We start from the raw sequence: 21,641 nt of genomic DNA, 5'->3' as shown, positions 1-21,641 counted from the left end.
CTAAGTTATGGAAAATCAGAGGATTGACAACATGCCCTTAACTTACCCTCATTACTAACATTTGTAATAAAAAAATTAAAGAGCTATTTACTGACTACACCCATAAGCACCAGCTCTCCAATCTAAAGTAAAATCAGTGATGCTTATTGAATACAACATTTAAATTTCAAGAAAAATATTAAAAGGGGCATTCAAAATCTCAGTATGAATCCAGCAATTCCACCTCTAGGTATATACACTAAAGAACTGAAATCAAGAACTCAAACAGATCCTTGCACATCCATGTCATAGTAGCATTGTTCACAATAGCCAAAAGAGTGGAAGCAACCCATCTATCTAACAGATGAACAGGTAAACAAAATGTGGTATATAGATATAACAGAATATTATTCAGCCATTAAAAGGAAATTCTGATACATACTACAACATGGATGAACCTAGAAGACATTATGCTAAGTGAAATAAGCCAGACACAAAAGGACAAATATTATACAATTCCACCTATAGGTGCCTAAAACAGGCAAATTTATGGGCAAAAAACAAAAGTTACCAGGATGCAGGGTGGAGGATGGGGAAAAATGGAGAATTATTGTTTCTGTTTGGGATGATGGAAAAGTTCTAGAAAGGGACAGTGGTGATGGTTGCACAAAACGTGTATGTACATAATGTCACAGAACTGTACAATTAACAGTTAAAGTAAGAAACATTAAGTTATATATATTTTGCCATAATAAATCCCAATATGACATTTACCCATAGTTCTAAAATACTCTACATGAATTATTACATAGGCTATAGTTTAACAAATGAATATACCATCATCATCTTCTAAACTCCATTTTTTCCCTTGTTTCATCTCTTCAATTTCCTTTTTCAGTTCCCCTATGTTTTCCATGGCCTTTTTACGCTGCTCTTCTCGCCATTTTTCTACTCTTTCTTTTCGCTTTCTCATTTCTTCTTCCAGCTTATTTTGGTCAAAATTCTTGGGGAATAAAGAGAGAGAAAGAGGGAAATAAGGATAAAAATATTACTTCAAGTAAACAATAACTTCTCCAAAGTACAAAAATTACTTCCAAAGTAAAAATAATGAAAAATAGATGTATATACAAATTCCTGAATTTAGACCAGATTTAGATCACATCTTTTAAATATATCTATAAATAGACCAGCAAAATGAAATCAATTAAGAAAGCAGAAAGACTTCAACCATAAATTAATCTCATTTTAGTCATAAGCAATATGCACAAATGAATTCAATTTCTTCCTCAAAGTAGAAACTAAGTAAATTAGCAAGCAAAGTTCCCTAGTTATTTCTTATTCTCTACTTTAAATCCTCTAAACTCCTCCAAAATTGCCCCCAAGAAAAGCAATTTTTTATTATAAACTAGTGAGTAAATGAAAGCTACTCCTCAATGTGATAAAGAAATTTTGGTCTTTTAGCCTTTAGGTCTATTTCCTAGAAATAGCCATTCTAAGGCCTTTATTAAGATTATCAGTAATATTCTCAAGAGGAGACAGCAAATAATTTTCACAGCCATAACCAGGGACTGAAAGATTAAGCATTATAGGAGTCAAAATTTTATATATGCTAGTGTTACAGACACATACGGAAATACATATATGAAAAGCAGCTGAAGAAAATATAACAACATTGTAATGGTGATAATGTTTTGGGCAGCTAGGATTATAAGAAGCATTCTTGACTTTATAACTATTTTAGAATATGGTTATATTTGTAGTTTTCAAATAAATTTCTTTAAAAAAAAAAAGCTTTCCTCTTAAATTTATATCCTTTATAATTTCATTCTAAAGATGAGCTCCAGAAAGCTTGTGAGTTTTTCTCAAGGTCACCTGGTGATTCAATAGAAGAAACTAGTTCAGAAACCAGACCTCCAAACTTCTCACATTGTATGCTTTTTCTTAGCTATCCTGATCAACAATAAAGTCCCTCAAAAAAAAGAACCACTAAAAAAACAGAACTCAAACAAAAGTGAAGCTATAATAAATTCTAAAATGGACAAAAATATGAACAGACAATTCAAAGTACACATAGAAAATAAACTTAAGATACTTTCTGTATATTATAAATTTATATTATGTTCATAGCTTTTAAAAATATTCACTTATCTTTAAAACATGCAACTCAAAAAACAAAATACCAATACCTCCTAATACACTGGTAAAAATTAAGTTCTAAAGTTCCAAGGTAGGCCAAGATGTGAGGCAATAAACATTTTCGTGTCTAAAATCTTACTTCAAAATTGATGCAACTTTTCTAGAGAAATATTTGACACTATTTATGCAAATAAACCCATTAAAAAACCATTTCACTGATAGCAATTTACCTTATACTATATTCACAAAAGATATTATGCATGAGGATTAATGCACAACTGTTTACAGTTGCACAATGGAAACAACCTAAATATCCATGAAAAGGTGGACAGATCTCTACCCATTTCAGCAGAACATTATGAAGGCATTAAAAACAGTAAGTTAAATCTATGTATACAGCTATAGAAAGATCTCCAATATATAACAAATGAAAATAGCAAGTATGGTATTTCTTAAGTTGGATGGAAGGTATACTGGTGTTTATCATTCTTAAGTCCTTACATAGCGATAAAATGTGTAACTTAAAAATCAACAAAAAACAAGGTACAGAATTATAAAAACAGATAATGCATATAGATATGCAACATTTTTCAAAAAAATTTTCTCATGGGGACAACTATTATTTTATATTTATTTTACACAATTATAATTTATTTAAAAATAAAACATGGCATTAAAAAAAGTAACAAGAATTTGTGATTGTAGAAAAAAATTAGGTATGATTATTTGTTAGTAAACATACACCAGCATCTTTTTCTTTTTCATCCTCCTTGTCATCTTTGTCTTTTTTCTTCTCTTTAGAACCTTCCCCACTATCTGTTTTCTCTTTGGACCTAGATCTACCAAAGAAAGAGAGAAAATGAGTGAGACGAAAAAGAGTGAGACATCATCCACTTACACTAGGAAACATTTATTTTAAAATACTTTTACAGACTTGCATTTTACACTTTAGGCAAGAAATGAACTTCCAAAAGTCAACTGCATTTTTATATTCTATTAACAAACACCATGAAAATATAATGAAAATTTAATCCCACAACACTAACTGCAAAGATTATTAAATATTTGGAAATTCACCCAAGAAAATAGTGGATATATCATATAAACATAATTGCAAAATTTAAATGGGAGAGGTAAAATTTAACAAATGGAACAACATAGCAAGACATATTTTACAAGATAACTTATATATGTAATAATATTTAAAATCCCCATAGCCTTGATTTTGACCCTATTTATGACACCTTATAATTCTTAATTTTAATGTAATCAAATTAGTTGATCTTTTTTCCCTACTTATGATCAGTATTTTTTTAAATGCCTTAGAAATTCTTCTAGATTAGATGAAGATACCCAGTGGTAAAGATTTTCTCTTGTATAAAATTATAAAAAGTTCACAGCTTTACCATCTAATATAGTCTTAAATATGCTTGGAAATGCTTTCTGTATACAGAATGAGGTAGGCAGTCCTATTTCATTATAGCTAACAAATGTCCCTAGTACTGTCTGACAACACTCTTTTTCACTGCTTAAAATGTCACCACAGTACACAAAGAAATAAAAAGCATCCAGATTGGTAAAGAAGAAGTTAAACTGTCACTGTTTGCAGATGACCTGATATTGTACATAAAAAACCCTAAAGAATCCGCTCCAAAACTACTAGATCTAATATCTGAATTCAGAAAAGTTGCAGGACACAAAATTAATACACAGAAATCTGTTGCATTCCTATACACTAACTATGAACTAATAGAAAGAGAAATCAGGAAAACAATTTCATTCACAATTGCATCAAAAAGAATAAAATACCTAGGAATAAACCTAACCAAGGAAGTCAAAGACCTATACTCTGAAAACTATAAGACACTCATGAGAGAAATTAAAGAAGACAGCAATAAATGGAAACACATCCTGTACTCATGGATAGGAAGAATTAAAATGGCCATCCTACCTAAAGCAATCTACAGATTTGATGCAATCCCTATCAAAATACCAACAACATTCTTCAATGAACTAGAGCAAATAGTTCTAAAATTCATATGGAACTACAAAAGACCCCGAATAACCAAAGCAATCCTGAGAAGGAAGAATAAAACTGGGGGATTACGCTCCCCGACTTCAAGCTCTACTACAAAGCCACAGTAATCAAGACAACTTGGTACTGGCACAAGAACAGAGCCACAGACCAATGAAACAGACTAGAGAGCCCTAATATAAACCTAACCATATATGGTCAATTAATATATGATAAAGGAGCTATGGATGCACAATCAGGAAATGATAGCCTCTTCAACAACTGGTGTTGACAAAACTGAACAGCTACATGCAAGAGAATGAAACTGGATTATTGTTTAACCCCATACACAAAAGTAAACTCTAAATGGATCAAAGCCCTGAATGTTAAGTGATGAAACCATAAAACTCTTAGAAGAAAACACAGGCAAAAATCTCCTGAATATAAACACAAGCCAACTTCTTCCTGAAGGCATGTCCTCAAGCAAGGGAAACAAAAGCAAAAATGAACACATGGGACTACATCAAACTAAGAAGCTTCTGTACGGCAAAGGACATCATCAACAGAAAAAAAGGCATCCTATAGTATGGGAGAATATATTTTTATATGACATATCCGACAAGGGGTTAAAATCCAAAATTGAGAACTCACCCACCTCAACACCCAAAAAGCAAATAACCCGATTAAAAAATGGACAGAGGATCTGAAGAGACAGTTCTCCAAAGAAGAAATTCAGATGGCCAACAGGCACATGAAAAGATGCTCCACATCACTAATTATCAGGGAAATACAAATAAAAACCACAATGAGATATCACCTCACACCAGTAAGGATGGCCAGCATCGAAAAGACTAAGAACAACAAATGCTGGTGAGCATGCGGAGAAAGGGGAACTCTCCTACACTGCTGGTGGGAATGTAAGCTAGTTCGACCATTGTGGAAAGCAATATGGAGGTTCCTCAAAAAACTAAAAATAGAAATACCATTTGACCCAGGAATTCCACTCCTAGGAATTTGCCCAAAGAATACAACTTCTCAGATTCAGAAAGACATATGCACCCTATTACAGCACTATTTACAATAGCCAAGATAGGGAAGCAACCTAAATGTCCGTCAATAGATGAATGGATAAAGAAGACGCGGCACATATACACAATGGAATACTATTCATTGGTACTGGCACAAGAACAGAACAACAGATCAATGAAACAGACTAGAGGTAGAAACAAATTCTACCATTTGCAACAACATGGATGGAGCTGGAGGATATTATGCTCAGTGAAATAAGCCAGGCGGCGAAAGACAAATTCCAAATGATTTCCCTCATTTGTGGAGTATAATAACGAAGTAAAACTGAAGGAACAAAACAGCAGCAGGCTCACAGACTCCAAAAAGGGATTAGTGGTTACAAAACGGGAGGGATGTGGAAGGACCGATGGGGAGGTGGGGAGAAGGGGATTGAGAGGTATTATGTTTAGCACACATGGTGTGGGGGGGGGGGTTCAACGTGGAAGACAGTGTAGCACAGAGAAGGCAAATAGTGTATCTGTGGCATCTTACTACACTGATGGACAGTGAGGTGGGGGCCAAATAATATGGGTGAATGTAGTAACCACACTGTTTTTTCATGTGAAACCTTCATAAGAGTATATATCAATAATACCTTAATTTAAAAAACTGTCACCACAGTAATTTATCAAACTGCAATATATGTGTGGATCTTTCTAGGCTCTTTATGTTGTCACCAATCCATTTGTCTATCCTTACACTAAAATCACACTATTTTAATTTCTGTAAGATATCAAGACTTTATGACTTGTTTGACAATATGACATTTCTAATTTGATAATCAGTTTGTCAAATACTTTTCTATTTATGTCTGCTAAGAACTTTTAAACATGAATACATGTGAATAAAAGACTTTTCCTGAATCTACCTAGGTAACTATTACTTTTCTCCTTGAATCTTATTAATAATACAGAGTATTACACTGATTTTCTAATGTTAAACCAGCCTACAACTCCTGGAGTAAATTCAAGTAGGTTATGATTTTATTATCTTTTTTCTGTATTGTTGAATTCAGCATGCTATTTTTTATGTTTAGATTGAGTATAGCCTATAAGTTTCTTTTCTCATACCACCCTTGTCAGGTTTTAATGTCTAGGTTAGTCTCAATTCATACAATGAATTGTGAATTGTTTCTTCTTTAAGTCTCTGTTCATTAAAAGTATCATTACAGAGTGAAAGGACAAACCACAGAGTAGAGGATATATCTGCACTCATGTAAGTGTCAAAAACAACTATCCAGGATACTGAAAAACAAAAACAAAAACCGTCTATAAACCAACTTTTAGAAAGAGAAATAACCCCATAGGAAAATAGGCAAAAGATTTGAACATGTACTTTAGAAAAAAATTGGAATGACCGATAAACATATAAAAGGTGTTCATCCTTATTAGCAATCAGGGAAATGCAAATTAAAACCACAAGGATACTAATATTACATGTCTAACCAATTAACAAAAATTAAAAGGACTGATAGCACCAAATATTGGCAAGGGCATGAAACAACACAATCCTCATACACTGCTGGTGGGAGTCTAATTAGTACATACCCTTTGAAAAGCACTTGGGATTACCTACTAAAACTGAAGCTATTTTTATTCTATGACCATGTAATTTCACTCCTAGATGTAGACCTTGGGGAAATTCATGCACATGTATACAAGGATATATATACAAAAATCCACAAACAGTCCAGAAGTTAAAATAACCCAAACATCTTTCTCAGTAGAAGGAATAGTAGTGTATTTATACCACAGAATAGTATTCAGCAATGAAAATGAACTACTGTTACACACAACACAGAGGAGTCTCAAATATATCTCATTCGTAAAGTTAAAAAACAAATCTGTTCTTCCACATGTGAACACAGGTGGTAAAACTATGAAGAAATACAAGGAACTTACTAGCACAGAAGTTGAGAGTGGTTTTACCTAGATAAGTAGAGTGCTGGGTTAGAGAAGGGCTATGGAGGACTTCTGAGGGTACTGACAATGCACCACTTCTTGACCTTGGTGGTAGTTACATGGATGTTGCTTTATCATTATTTAATAAACTTAATGTTTATATTTCATTCACTTTTCTGAATTCATATTTTATTTTTAGTTTAAAATAAGCCCAATACGTATTATTCACTGACCTTGATAAAACAGAAGTAAACTTTATAAAATAAAATAAGTGATATGGGAAAAATACAACTAATAAGAAGAATGAACAGAAAACAGTTACAAATCCAAGTATCAACTATCCTACTATACCACTTTAGAAATAATAATAGACAAAGAACAAACCACTGACAAGAGAAATATAGAAAGTAAACATATTATGTCTAACAAATATAAATAGTATCTCAAGATTGAATAGTACTAGCATCTTAAGGAAACATGTACATTTTATACACAAGATAAGTTCACTCATCCTGAATACCAATTCAGCAATGCATACTGTGAGTCAAAAAATTATTTGTTAATCAATGTTAGAAAGACTATCTAAGAAAATAATTTCAAAGGAAAAAAGTTCCTATAGAGATATTTTTAAAATTTATTTCTGACCACTAATAGTAGATATTAAATAAGGGAACAATGCACTATGAATGTTAAAACTAATAGAATCTAGCATTTCCAATTGAATAGGTTATAAGCTTTATAACCTATTAAAATAAAATTCAGCCAACAGTTCATGGTAGGAGCCAAATTCAGTAGTTATTTATACAGAATTTTTTTTTTTTTTAAAGGAAGGTATAGGGAAGAGAGTCAGTTCCCAACCTACCCAACAGATCCAACCCAATGATAACATTACCTGTTCTCAGCTTTCTTGCTTTTATTGCCAGGACTGGAGGATCGGGACCTCCGGCCACGGCTTCTACTCCTGGAGCGTCTCCTTTCTCGACTTCGAGATCTTCTTCGCTCTCGACTTCGGTCTCTTTCTCTACTTCTGGAACGCCTGAAATGGGGACACTCGTCGTTTATTCTATGACTGAGTGCTTCTAGTTCAGATCATGGTTCTTCCCCATGCTCAAAGATGCTTGTTAATTATCACCATTATCAAAGGCAGAGATTTCAATTAACTACCAAATCAGCTAAATACAGAACAAGTAAAGCCAATTCTTACAAGTCATCAAGAAAAAAATGAGGATTTTAATTTCAAAATGATGTCTGTTGAAAAACACAGATCTATAATAGCTATTTGAAATCTAAGGCCTGTAACAGAAACTCTGAATTTCAAAGACAGCCTAAATCTGCGTATAAGGATGGGGCTGTGGAAGGATCACAGAGACAAAGATTAGCAGACACTATGGTGGTGCTGCTACTAACTAGTGACTTGATTTGGGCAAATCAACTCTTTGGTTCTGTTCCTTCCTCTATAAAATAAGGAGAATCACTAGATAATCTCAAAATCCTTCTTGCTCTAAAATCTTATGATTCTACTTTCATACCAAGAAGGGGAAGACCAAATCTTAAGTCACCAATTTCACTTAACAATCACTTAACTGAATTTTATCAAACTTTCCCTGGGACCAAGCAATTTAAAATTGAGTTAACTGAGCATTATCCACATCATCATGTGTGAATACTTTCCCAGTACCATGTATTTTTTTCAATCTCTTTTTCCAATGTATGAAAAGAAAGTTAAAGTTCTTTCTGTGACCAGTTCACAGCACCTATACAACTTGTTTTCTTTCCTATTTTAATGAGAAAATTGTACTTTGGTATAGGGGCAATAATTTTTATTTAGAGACTGTTTTTCACCTCCAATAAGGTTATGACTGCTTGACTGGTGTCAAGAAATATGTAAACAAGTAAAAGTAATATAAAAATTAGGGTATTCTTTAAGTCTAAAACAGCTCTTCAAAATAGTTTCAAAGAGCAAGCAGGGCTTGGAGATGGCTCTGTCCTGTTTCCTTCTCCTGTCGCCTTTAGTGGCTGCGCTGAACAGTGGTCAACTCTCTTGGGACCGAATTCGAATAGAACCCCCTTGATGGCATATTACCTTACCTTTTACTTCTTTTTTAAATCTCTTCAGGGGACTTCAAGGGTTCTCTCTGGATTACAAGGAAATACAGCATAAAGTCTCCAAACTTAATGTATTGTTTAGACAGTCTTTGTTCTGAGCAAATCACTTCTGAACCTAATTAAAGAAGCTGGGGTTAAAGCAGGGGGCTCACAAAGGGTCAGTGAATTCTAGACGAAAACACACTTTTTAAGGAAGAAGCCTGAGTTACCTGAGACCCAATTTACTCTGGGTCTTTTGAAGATTAATGTCTTACCTCAGACGCTTCCTATCTCTTGACCGAGATCTTCTTTTATCTCTACTACGAGACCTCTCCCTCCTTCTATCTCTATCTCTGCTCCTAGACCGTCTGTCATCTCCACGTTTACTTCTCTTGTCTGAGGGTGAGCGACTTCGAGATCGACTTCCGGAGCGTCCCCGTGATGCTGACCGCTTCCGATAGTGGCTAGAATATTAAGTTAAAGATTAAGCTTAGCGAACACAGTTAGCTTACACTGTATCTTATTTATTTTATTAAGTTTTCCCAAAAAATCTCAGCAGACAAATTAAACACTTAAAGAACTTTTTATATATACACTTTTTTTAAATTGGGGGGAAAGAATGAACTGTCCTGTTACAACACATGTATAAAAACTGTCTTGAAGTAAACATAATGTTCTTCATGTAATTGTAGATTTAATGATAATTTTTTTTTTAAAAACTGTCTTGAAAGGGAAATAAACACCATAAACAAAACAGACCAAGCTCCTGCTTTTAGGCCCCAAGCAGCCTGCACTGTGGTAAAGGAAGGGATGAATGACAGAAGAAATAAATGTATAATACATCATGTAGTGCTGTGGAGAAAAACAGAGCAGAGCAAAGGAAAAAGAGAAAATGGGAGGCAGGAGGTTTGCTATTTTTATAGTAGGTGATTAGAGAAGGTCTTGGTCTTGCTAATAAAGTGGTATTTCAGAGGCCTGAAGGTAGTAAAAAGAATCATGTAAACAGATGGGGGAGGAACTTTCCAGGGAGAGAGGAAGTGGGGCAGAAAGGGAGGAGAAGGAGCCAGCCAGCCAGCCAGCCGTGGGACGAGGTCAAAGATACAGCAGGGCAGTCAAACTGTATAGGGCCTCTTAGGCCATTATAAGGACTTTCTCTTTTACTTTGAGTTAAAATAGAAGCTACTGGAAGATATTAAGTAGATGAGTGACGTAACCTCACTAGTTTTTAAAGCATTACTCTGGCTCCTGAGGGGAGAATGAGGAGAGGCAAGGGAAGAAGCAGGGAAAACAGGATGCTGTCACCATCATCCAAGAGACAGTGGTGTCTTGGATCAGAATGTCAGGTCTGAGTTGTTGAAAAGTGTCTAAATCTGGGTATTGTGAAACTACAGCTGGTTGGATTTAATGATTAATTAAATGTCAAGTGTGGCAACAAGGTAGAAATCATGGGTGTCTCCAAGATACTTGGCTGAATCAAGCAGAAAGTCAGAAGTTACCATTTACTAAGAGGGGAAGGCTGAGGAGTAGATTAGAGGTATGGTGGGAAATAAGGATATTAGGCATCCAAGTGTATATGTACAGCAGGTAGTTGAAACATGAGTCTGGAGTTCATGAAAGAAATATAAATGAAGTCATCAGTGTATAAAGGCTACTTGAAACAATAAACCTAGATAAGATCACTAAGGAATAAATGCACCAGATTATTCTTCAAGACGTGAAATTCAAAATGTTGAAACCCAAACTTGTTACCTTTCCCTTCCCAAACCATTTATCATCCCATCAGTAGGCTCACAGTATCAGCTGCTGTCAATATATTTCTTTTTCTCAGTCCACACAACAAATAAAATACCAAGTATAAATATTAGCAAACCGAATTCAAAAATACATCAAGAGGATCATACACCATGACCAAGTGGGATTCATCTCAGGGATGCAAGGATGATACAACATCCGAAAATGCATCATCATCATCCACCAAATCAACAAAAAGAAAGACAAAAATCACATGATCATCTCCAAAGCTGCTGAAAAAGCATTCGACAAAATTCAACATCCATTCATGATAAAAACTCTCAACAAAATGGGTACAGAGGGCAAGTACCTCAACATAATAAAGGCCATATATGATAAACCCACAGCCAACATCATACTGAACAGCAATAAGCTGAAAGCTTTTCCTCTAAGATCGGGAACAAGACAGGGTTGCCCACTCTCCCCACTGTTATTCAACATAGTACTGGAGGTTCTAGCCATGGCAATTAGACAAAACAAAGAAATACAAGGAATCCAGATTGGTAAAGAAGACGTCAAACTGTCACTATTTGCAAATGACATGATATTGTACATAAAAAACCCTAAAGACTCCAGTCCAAAACTACTAGAACTAATATCGGAATTCAGCAAAGTTGCAGGATACAAAATTAATTCACAGAAATCTGTGGCTTTCCTATGCACTAACAATGAACTAATAGAAAGAGAAATCAGGAAAACAATTTCATTCACAATTGCATCAAAAAGAATAAAATACCTAGGGATAAACCTAACCAAGGAAGTGAAAAACCTATACCCTGAAAACTGCAAGACACTCGTAAGAGAAATTAAAGAGGACACAAACAAATGGAAACTCATCCCATGCTCTTGACTAGGAAGAATTAATATCATCAAAATGGCCATCCTGCCCAAAGCAATCTACAGATTCAATGCAATATCTATCAAATTACCAACAGCATTCTTCAACAAACTGGAAAAAATAGTTCAAAAATTCATATGGAAACACCTAAGACCCCGAATAGCCAAAGCAATCCTGAGAAGGAATAATAAAGTGGGGGGGATCTCGCTCCCCAACTTCAAGCTCTACTACAAAGCCATAGTAATCAAGACAATTTGGTACTGGCACAAGAACAGACCCACAGACCAGTGGAACAGAAGAGAGACTCCAGACATTAACCCAAACATATATGGTCAATTAATATACGATAAAGGAGCCATGGACATACAATGGGGAAATGACAGTCTCTTCAACAGTTGGTTTTGGCAAAACTGGACACCTATATGTACGAGAATGAAACGGGATCATTGTCTAACCCCATACACAGAAGTAAATTCTAAATGGATCAAAGACCTGAATGTTAAGTCATGAAACCGTAAAACTCTTAGAAAGAAACATAGGCAAAAATATCTTGGACATAAACATGAGCGACTTCTTCATGAACGTATCTCCCTGGGCAAGGGAAACAAAAGCAAAAACGAACAAGTGGGACTATATCAAGCTGAAAAGCTTCTGTACAGCAAAGGACACCATCAATAGAACAAAAAGGCATCCTACAGTATGGGAGAATATATTCATAAATGACAGATCCGATAAAAGGTTGACATTCAAAATATATAAAGAGCTCACGCACCTCAACAAACAAAAAGCAAATAATCCAATTAAAAAATGGGCAGAGGAGCTGAACAGACACTTCTCCAAAGAAATTCAGATGGCCAACAGACACATGAAAAGATGCTCCATATCGCTAGTCATCAGAGAAATGCAAATTAAAACCACAATGAGATATCACCTCACACCAGTAAGGATCGCCACCATCCAAAAAACAAACAACAACAAATGCTGGCGAGGTTGTGGAGAAAGGGGAACCCTCCTACACTGCTGATGGGAATGTAAATTGGTTCAACCATTGTGGAAAGCTATATGGAGGTTCCTCAAAAAACTCAAAATAGAAATACCATTTGACCCAGGAATTCCACTCCTAGGAATTTACCCTAAGAGTGCAGGATCCCAGTTTCAAAAAGACATATGCACCCCTATGTTTATCGCAGCACTATTTACAATAGCCAAGAAATGGAAGCAACCTAAGTGTCCATCAGTAGATGAATGGATAAAGAAGATGTGTACATATACACAATGGAATATTATTCAGCCATAAGAAGAAAGCAATCCTACCATTTGCAACAACATGGATGAAGCTAGAGGGTATTATGCTCAGTGAAATAAGCCAGACGGAGAAAGACAAGTACCAAATGATTTCACTCATATGTGGAGTATAAGAACAAAGAAAAAACTGAAGGAACAAAACAGCAGCAGAATCACAGAACCCGAGAATGGACTAACAGTTACCAAAGGGAAAGGGACTGAGGAGGATGGGTGGGAAGGGAGGCATAAGGGGAGGGAAAAAGAAAGGGGGCATTACGATTAGCATGTATAATGGGGGGAGATTTGTGCAACACAGAGAAGACAAGTAGTGACTCTACAGCTTCTTACTACGCTGACGGACAGTGACTGTAATGAGGTTTGTTGGGGGGAACTGGTGAAGGGGGAAGCCTAGTAAACATAATGCTCCTCATGTAATTGTAGATTAATGATATCAAAAAAAAAAAAACCAAGTATGACCAATTTCACTTCTGTAATTATTTTCACATATCACCTCCTCAGTCCCTACTGTTGCTACTCTACATCAGACCCATCTACTGAGTACATTTCATAAATCTGTTCACTCATCACTGTTAAGGTAATCTTTATGAAGCACAATTTTGATTCTATTACACAAACACACACACTCTCTCTTACTCAAAATCTTCAAAGGCTCTGAAATAAATTTTATCTTCAAAGCTAAGTATATACTCCATCCACCTTCTGGGCCCAAGATACTTTCAGAACCTACCTCCTCCTACTTATCTTCAACCCTTCATGAAGCTTACGTATATATGTAGGCAAACTGGGCTCTTCACTTATTTCGCTTAACACCCTGCTCTTTCCCATCTCTGAATTCATTATTTCCTGAACTAACTTACAGTACAGTCCATGCAGAGCAGAGAGGCATGGGGAGAGAGGGGCCGAGGGGGGATGGCAGGGGAGGGTTGAAAGGGACTTTCTTCCAAAGGGCTTTGAAGGTTGTGCTAGAGTCTGACTTCATCTTGGAAGCAGGAAGAACCAATGGAGATGAAAGCAGGGGAATGACATGATCTTTATTTCAGAAGTGCCAGTCTGGCTGCAGTGTGAGAAATCTATTAGAGAAAGATAATCAAGTTGAGACAGGTATTGCAGTCTGAAAAATAAAAAATTAGGGCCTAAATTAAGTCAGACGGAACAGGGATGGAATCACAGTACAGAATCTTAATGGCTGTAGGCACTAAGAGAAGAGAATGAGTCAAATAAATATCACTTTCAGGTTTCTGGTCTGGGTGCCTAGATGCGCAGCAATGCCTTTAGAGAGATTCAAAAGACCTTTACAGGAATTTTCTGTAGTAATGGAAGTATTATTTATCTCTATCCAGGTTATGGGTTCACAGTTATATATTTGCTAAATTTCATCAAACTCTACCCTTACGCTTTGTTCATTTCCTTGAACATTAATTATACTTTAATAAACTACTATTCCTTAATTTTACTATTCATATCCTAGATATAAAGGGTCTTTCTTTCAGTCAGTAGACACTATTAAATACATAGCAAACACTCGCTAAGATAAAACTCCAAGGTCCCAGACAACGTAACAATCTAAAGTTTCGAAGACGTATCATAGTTCTAATAAGATCGCCCAGCCCATAATTTTAAAAGGAGAGAAAGTACATAACAATGAAATCTATTTGCGGAATAAATATCCATGCAACGAGTATTTACTGTAGCCCACTAAAAGCCTAGTCATGTACAGTATTGTAGGTAATGTGAAAATGTTCACACGCTCCTTTACACACACACAAAGATCTGAAATAGAGGGCTATGGGCGCCGAGGAAATGTTGCAGATGCAAAGCGGTAAGTAATTCAACTGCGATCACCACTGACTGCGGGCTCGGGGTAGACTCCGCGGAAATGGCGGGACGTGGTGCCCAATCACTGACGTCCTAAAGGGGTGCTCCGTTGGAGGAACTCGAACCCGCCGAGGTGGCGCAGGGGAACCCAGTGCCCGTGGCCGGCCCAAGCACAGCCGCTCCCCCAGCCGAAGTCGCCCAGCCCCTCCAGTGGCCGCGGGCAGCGCCGGCCGCACGTGGGCCGCGCCGAGCCAGGCCTGGCCCCGCGGCCGCCTCAACTCCCGCCTCTTCCCCCACTCCAGGAAGCCGCCCGCCCGCCCGGCGCGCCGCCTCACCGTGACTCCCGGCCCATGCTGCCAGCCTCGAGAAAGCAGCGCCCTCCGAGACGACGCGCAGGAGATCCGGACAAAAGAGAAGGCCGCACTGCCCTCGGCCCGCCGAACGCGGTACAGCCTCACAGGGTAGCAGCAGCTATACCGAGAGCAGCTATCCGAAAGCGGCCAACGAAAACAGGACGTACTGGAGCCGAGGCAGAAGGAAGGGAAAAGCGGACCGGAAGCTGCTGCCTCTCCACAGCGCCCCCTCTCGGCTGGAGGTCGCACAGCGCCGGTCCCACCGAAAAAAAACCTGCTGCGTTTTCACTGAACCCCCGCAGAAACCTCAGCGTGGGTGTGTGGGAGAGGGAGGTGCCCAGCCCTTAGGGCTCTGGGAGGGCCGTGCCTGCAAGGGCCACCGAGGAGCCATGTACATCCCCTCGCTGTCCCAAACCGTGTACTGGCGTCGGCCTTAACCTGCGCTAAGTGAAGCCACCAACATCTCCATTCACTCGCTCACTCACAAGGATGTATGTATATACTGATGTCAGGCAGATGCTAGATCCCGGTTGTTTACAATCTAGGGGGGCATATAGGCATTACTAAAGACATAAGAAATTCCACCAAAGAGGAGGGGTTCAGAAAGAGTTCCCTAAGAAAGGGAACTTTGAGGTGAGATTTGAAGATTGAGTAGGAGTTAAGCTAATGAAGAGCTAAAAATACATTTGTAAGATTGTAACGTTCTCAACATGGCCTGTGCTTGAAATTTTAAAAACAAACAAAAACCAAAGAAACAAAATGCATGTATTCCATCCAGATATCCTCATGAAATTGGTCTGGAGTGCTTCCTGTATATTGGAAATTTTCAATCTTCTCTGGTGATTCCAAAGTGCAGCCAAGGTTGAGAAGCACTCACCTAATGGAACACCAGAATGTCAGTTGTTTCAGCAAAAAGCTGTAATGTAGTTAGGGAGAGTATCTAGTATTTACTTTACATGCCTCTGTCCTGTTGTACATCTAAGGATGATAGATAAGTTCTATATCTTTAATTGTGGTCATTGTCTGTTTTGTCAAAGCTCACTGAACTGTACACTTTAAACTGATCCGTTTTACTGTATGTAAACTTTACCTCAACAAACTTGACTTTTAAAAAAGGAGTTGAGCCAGCCAAGAAGCCCCTTCTGAGACGGGGGAAGGGGGAGCGGGAGTGAGGAGAGAGCCCTTGGTGGGGTCCGCCCGCAGTGGTCTGCGTAAGCGGTGCGGCGCCGCCGGGCGGCTACGCCGCGGAATCGGCGTAGGCGGCCTTGGAGAATCGGCGGGCTGCGCGGCACCCGGGCTGGTGGTGGAGGGGAGGGGATGTCGGTCAGTTCGAGATGCGCTGCTGCTCAGGAGAGGAGCGTCAACAGCAGCACCATGGCTCATGTGGGATTTGCACATCTCCCAGATCAAGTATACAGAAAATCAGTGAAGAGAGGGTTTGAATTTACACTTATGGTTGTGGGTGAATCTGGACTGGGAAAGTCAACATTAATCAATTCATTATTCCTCACAGATTTGTATTCTCCAGAGTATCCAGGTCCTTCTCATAGAATAAAAAAGACTATATAGATGGAATAATCCAAAGTTTTAATCAGAGAAGGTGGTGTTCAGTTGCTGCTCACAATAGTTGATACCCTAGGATTTGGAGATGCAGTGGATAATAGTAATTGCTGGCAGCCTGTTATTGACTCATTGATAGTAAATTTGAGGACTACCTAAACGCAGAATCTCGAGTGAACAGACGGCAGATGCCTGATAACAGGGTGCAGTGTTGTTTATACTTCATTGCTCCTTCAGGACATGAACTTAAATCATTGGATGTTGAGTTTGAAGCATTTGCATGAAAAAGTGAATATCATTCCACTTATTGCCAAAGCAGACACACTCACACCAGAGGAATGCCAACAGTTTAAAAAAACAGATAATGAAAGAAATCCAAGAACATAAAATTAAAATATATGAGTTTCCAGAGACAGATGAAGAAGAAAATAAGCTTGTTAAAAAGATGAAAGACCGTTTCCCTCTTGCTGTGGTAGGTAGTAATACTATCATTGAATTTAATGGCAAAAGGATGAGAGGAAGACAGTATCCTTGGGGTGCTGCTGAAGTTGAAAATGGTGAACATTGTGATTTTACAATTCTAAGAAATATGTTGATAAGAACACACAGGCAGGACTTGAAAGATGTCACTAATAATGTACACTATGAAAACTACCAGAGCAGAAAACTGGCAGCTATGACTTATAATGAAGTTGATAATAACAAGAATAAAGGGCAGCTTACTAAGAGCCCTCTTGCACAAATGGAAGAAGAAAAAAGGGAGCATGTAGCTAAGATGAAGAAAATGGAGATGGAGATGGAGCAGGTGTTTGAGATGATGGTCAAAGAAAAAATTCAAGAACTGAACTCTGAACCTGAGCTCCAAAGGCACGATGAGCAAATGAAAAAGAATCTGGAAGCCCAGCACAAAGAATTAGAGGAAAAATGTCATCAGTTTGAAGATGAGAAAGCAAACCTGGGAAGCCCAACAACGTATTTTAGAACAACAGAACTAACTCTTCAAGGACCTTGGAAAAGAACAGAAGGGGAAGATCTTTTAAATCCTCAATTGATCACCACTTACATATTAGTTGCCAGTATGCCAGCTTGGACATCCGTGTTTGTTGGATCTGTTTGACCAATTTGCACCAGTTTAATCCTTAATGATGGATTTAACAGCATGACAAAATTATTTATTTTTTGTTGTTGATGGAAATTAAGATGCCTTGAATTGTCTAGGGTGTTGTGTACTTAGAAACACACAGCTCTAAGTACCTTTCCTACATTCTCTTTTCTTTTTTATTAAACAGATGTCTTCAATTTAATGCAAGAAAATATTTTACTGTTGTACAATCATGTTCTGGTGGTTTGATTCTTTACAGGATATTCCTCTGGAAGGTTTTCATTGAGTATAAATTGCCATAATATGATGCAAAGTATGCTTTTCTATAATAAATAAAATACAAAGGCTCTAGTCAATGCAGCGTATACAATAATGTAATTTAGTCTAAAACAGTTGACTCTGTTTTTTGACACTTCCATTTTTTTAAAATACACATGGAAAAAAAACCCTATATGCTTACAATGCACCTAGAGCTTTTTTTATAACAACCTTTTGTTTGTGTGTTTGTTTTGGATTCTTTAAGTATATATCCTCATTTAGTACCCTCTTTAGTCAGAATCTCATTATTGCTTCATTTTTGTAATAGCATTTAATTTAGGTATTTTCCATATATTGGTCCTGCTAAAACAGAATAATATAGAATCTTTTATATGTTAGGAAACCAAAAAGAAAACCTTCCTTTAATTCCCTTTTTACACTTCATGGTAAGTAGCAGGGGGGAAAATGCATTTATAGTTCATTTCTAGGCAAAATTGTGAAGCTAACGACTAACCTATTTCTACCTATCTGCAGTCCATTTTACTAGAACTGGGATTCATGACCTCTTGAAAAGGAAAAAAAAGTTACCATTCTGCATTTAGCTGTATTCATATACATTTTTTTGTTTGTATTGTAGAAAATCCACATAATAAACAATGCTGTGATGTAAAAAAAGAAAAAAAAGAGTTGGTTCCAAGCCTCCATTCTTCCTTTGTGACTTACTTCCCACTTGTGACAATAGTGCAGTGTCTGCAGGGTAAGGAAGACCTGAGCTAGTGTGTGACAGAATGGACATTAGTGAGTCAGCTATCAGAACCATCATCAAATGCTTGTATATGGGCTGAGAGTACAGGTTTCAGTCTAACAGGAAACACTACTTACTTAAACAGTGGAGATGCTGAGAAATGGTCAGATTATGGATGTATTCCGGAGGCAGCTCCCATAACACTGATAAGGAGGATGTGAACCGTAAAGGAAAGGAGGAATTAAAATGACTACCCAGATTTGAACAGAGCTACTGTGCATTGTGGTGAATTTGTTTAGATGAAAAGGGTATAGGAGCAGCATATTTGGGGAGGGGGTTGTGAGAGGAAAAACCAATGGTTGGTTCTGTTTTAGTAATGTGATGTTTGAGAGGCCTACTAGACATACAGATGATGACTACATAAGCAGACATGTGCGTCTGGAGTTCAAGGGAGAAACAGGTTGGAGAAATAAGGGTCATAAGCATTGTATAGAATGTGTAATAATACATGGTATTTGAAGCCGTGAAACTAGATGAAGCCATGCTGTCACAGCTAGAATAAATTTTTTAAATCACATACTTAAAAATTTTTTTTATTCACTAATCAAATTTATTTTTTATTTTTTTTTTTTTTGGTATCATTAATCTACAATTACATGAAGAACATTATGTTTACTAGGCTCCCCCCTTAACCAAGTCCCCCCCCCCCAAACCCCATTAGAGTAACTGTCTGTCTAATCAAATTTATTTTAAGAGAGAGAATCAAGACACGGGAAGCAAATTGAATCCTAGATCATTAATCTTTTTGGAATCTAAGCTGGAACCAGAACCCAGGTATCTGGTACCCAAGCATTTTTTTAGAGGCATTCTCGTTTTATTATGCTTCACTTAATTTTGCTTTGCAGATACTGTGTTTTTACAAATTGAAGGTTTGTGGTGACCCTGTTGTGAGCAAGTCTATCAGTGCCATTTTCCCAACAGTATTTGTTCACTTTGTATCTCCGTGTCACATTTTGGTAATTCCCACATTTCAAACTTTCGTCATTGTATTTGTTACACTCGTCTGTGATGTGATTACAACTCACTGAAAACTCAGATGATGGTTGGCATTTTTTAGCAATATTTATTAAGTATGTACATTTTTTTGATATCGTTAATGTACAATTATTTGAAGATTATGGTTACTAGACTCCCCCTATTATCAAGTCCCCTCCACATACCCCATTACAGTCACTGTCTATCAGTGTAGTAAGATGCTATAGAATCACTTCTCTTCTCTGTATACACTGCCTTTCCCGTGTCCCTTCCCACCCCCCCACCGCTACATTATGTATGCTAATCATAATGCCCCCTTTTCCCCCCTTATCCGTCCCTTCCCACCCCTTCTTCCCATTCCCACCCATCATCCTCATCCCCTTTCCCTTTGGTAACTGTTAGTCCATTCTTGGGTTCTGTGTCTGCTGCTGTTTCGTTCCTTCAGTTTTTTCTTTGTTCTTATATTCCACAGATGAGTGAAATCATTTGGTACTTGTCTTTCTCCACCTGGCTTATTTCACTGAGCATAATACCCTCTAGCTCCATCCAAACAAATGGTAGGATTTCTTTTCTTAAGGCTGAATATTTCATTGTGTATATGTGCCACATCTTCTTTATCCATTCATCTACTGATGGACACTTAGGTTGCTTCCATTTCTTGGTTATTGTAAATAGTGCTGCAATAAACATAGGGGTGCATGTTTTTCAAACTGGGCTCCTGCATTCTCAGGGTAAATTCCTAGGAGTGTTTTTCCTGGGTCAAATTGTATTTCTGAGTTTTTTGAGGAACCTCCATACTGCTTTCCACAATGGTTTAACTAGTTTACATTCCCACCAGCAGTGTGGGAGGGTTCCCCTTTCTCCACATCCTTGCCAACATTTGTAGTTGTTTTTTGGATGTAGGCCATCCTAACTGGTGTGAGGTGGTGTATCATTGTGGTTTTAATTTGCATTTCTCTGATGATTAGCAGTGTGGAGCATCTTTTAATGTGCCTGTTGGCCATCTGAATTTCTTCTTTGGACAAGGGTCTGTTCAGCTCCTCTGCCCATTTTTTAATTGGATTATTTGCTTTGTTTGTTGAGGTGTGTGAGCTCTTTATATAATTTGGATGTCAACCTCTTATCGGATCTGTCATTTATGAATATATCCTCCCATACTGTAGGATGTCTTTTTGTTCTATTGATGGTGTCCTTTCCTGTACAGAAGCTTTTTAGTTTGATATAGTCCCACTTGTTCATTTCTGCTTTTGTTTCCCTTGCCTGGGGAGATATGTTCATGAAGAAGTTGCTCATGATTATGTCCAAGAGATTTTTGCCAATGTTTTTTTCTAAGAGTTTTATGGTTTCATAACTATACATTGTTTCTTTAGACATATTACACTTACTGGATTACAGTGTAGTGCAAATAACTTTTATATGCACTGATAAACCAAACAATTCGTCTCACTTTGTGGTACTCGTTTTATTGTGGTGGTCTGGAAACAAACCTGCAGTACCTCTGAGGTACGCCTGTACTTCATTTCCAACTCCCCTTTAAGAGAACATACATGACAATTCTGTCTGGCATAAATTCTTATATTTACAATATACTATGGATAAGTTCATAGCACATCTATATCCTAGCAGCAGCTGCATATCCATTAGCACAGGTCAAAG

At 37.4% G+C, this 21,641-nt stretch overlaps 1 protein-coding gene and 1 pseudogene across 3 annotated transcripts in view; one reads left to right on the top strand and one right to left on the bottom strand.

The window, feature by feature from the left end:
- DDX46 (DEAD-box helicase 46) overlaps positions 1 to 15,449 on the bottom strand; it is a 58,539-nt gene extending 43,090 nt beyond the window's left edge. For 2 of the 3 annotated variants that reach the window (XM_036898125.2, XM_036898136.2), the window contains exons 1-5: positions 15,268 to 15,449; positions 9,459 to 9,647; positions 7,991 to 8,134; positions 2,858 to 2,954; positions 817 to 982 (exon numbers count right to left, since the gene is read on the bottom strand). In XM_036898125.2, the coding sequence (XP_036754020.1) occupies positions 817 to 982; positions 2,858 to 2,954; positions 7,991 to 8,134; positions 9,459 to 9,647; positions 15,268 to 15,284 (613 nt within the window). In that variant the 5' untranslated portion in view covers positions 15,285 to 15,449. Of the gene's footprint in view, positions 1 to 816; positions 983 to 2,857; positions 2,955 to 7,990; positions 8,135 to 9,186; positions 9,234 to 9,458; positions 9,648 to 15,267 lie in introns of those variants that run through there. The other variant, XM_057490885.1, reaches the window with a different exon arrangement.
- A 1,153-nt stretch (positions 15,450 to 16,602) lies between these two features.
- Positions 16,603 to 18,003, top strand: LOC118918875 (septin-7-like; annotated as a pseudogene).
- Positions 18,004 to 21,641: the final 3,638 nt, after the last annotated feature.

Source organism: Manis pentadactyla, chromosome 13, assembly GCF_030020395.1.
Source record: "Manis pentadactyla isolate mManPen7 chromosome 13, mManPen7.hap1, whole genome shotgun sequence".
NCBI lineage: Eukaryota > Metazoa > Chordata > Mammalia > Pholidota > Manidae > Manis > Manis pentadactyla.
Note: the sequence above shows the minus strand (reverse complement) of the source record. Positions and strands in the feature narration are given on the sequence as shown.